The sequence below is a fragment of the Penaeus monodon genome, chromosome 31 (assembly GCF_015228065.2).
Source record: "Penaeus monodon isolate SGIC_2016 chromosome 31, NSTDA_Pmon_1, whole genome shotgun sequence".
Lineage (NCBI taxonomy): Eukaryota > Metazoa > Arthropoda > Malacostraca > Decapoda > Penaeidae > Penaeus > Penaeus monodon.
The window spans coordinates 24,327,389-24,327,598 of NC_051416.1; the positions used below are offsets into that span (position 1 = coordinate 24,327,389).

The 210-nt window shown below is 64.3% G+C and overlaps 1 protein-coding gene across 1 annotated transcript in view; it reads right to left on the reverse strand.

Annotated features, from left to right (window-relative positions):
• Window positions 1–210, reverse strand: part of LOC119593124 (transmembrane protein 64-like) — a gene marked incomplete in the record, with an annotated part of 46,170 nt that overhangs the window by 31,936 nt on the left and 14,024 nt on the right. Inside the window, 1 exon segment of the mRNA XM_037942090.1 lies at window positions 38–178. Within this exon segment, the coding sequence (XP_037798018.1) occupies window positions 38–178 (141 nt within the window).

Consider the following 210-nt stretch of genomic DNA (forward strand, 5'->3'; position numbering starts at 1 on the left):
CCCCCCTCCCCCCACTCAAAGAACACGCGACACCCACCTCCCTGAGGCAGCAGCGGAGCAGCGTGTGCACGAGGAAAACTGCGACGGTGGCGGTGGAGACGACGACGGCCAGCCCTCGCCACGTCCCGAACATGTACCCGGCGGAGATGTTCACGAGGATGTAGCCCCACATGAACGGCTGCGGGGGGGAGGGGGTAAGTATATAGATGA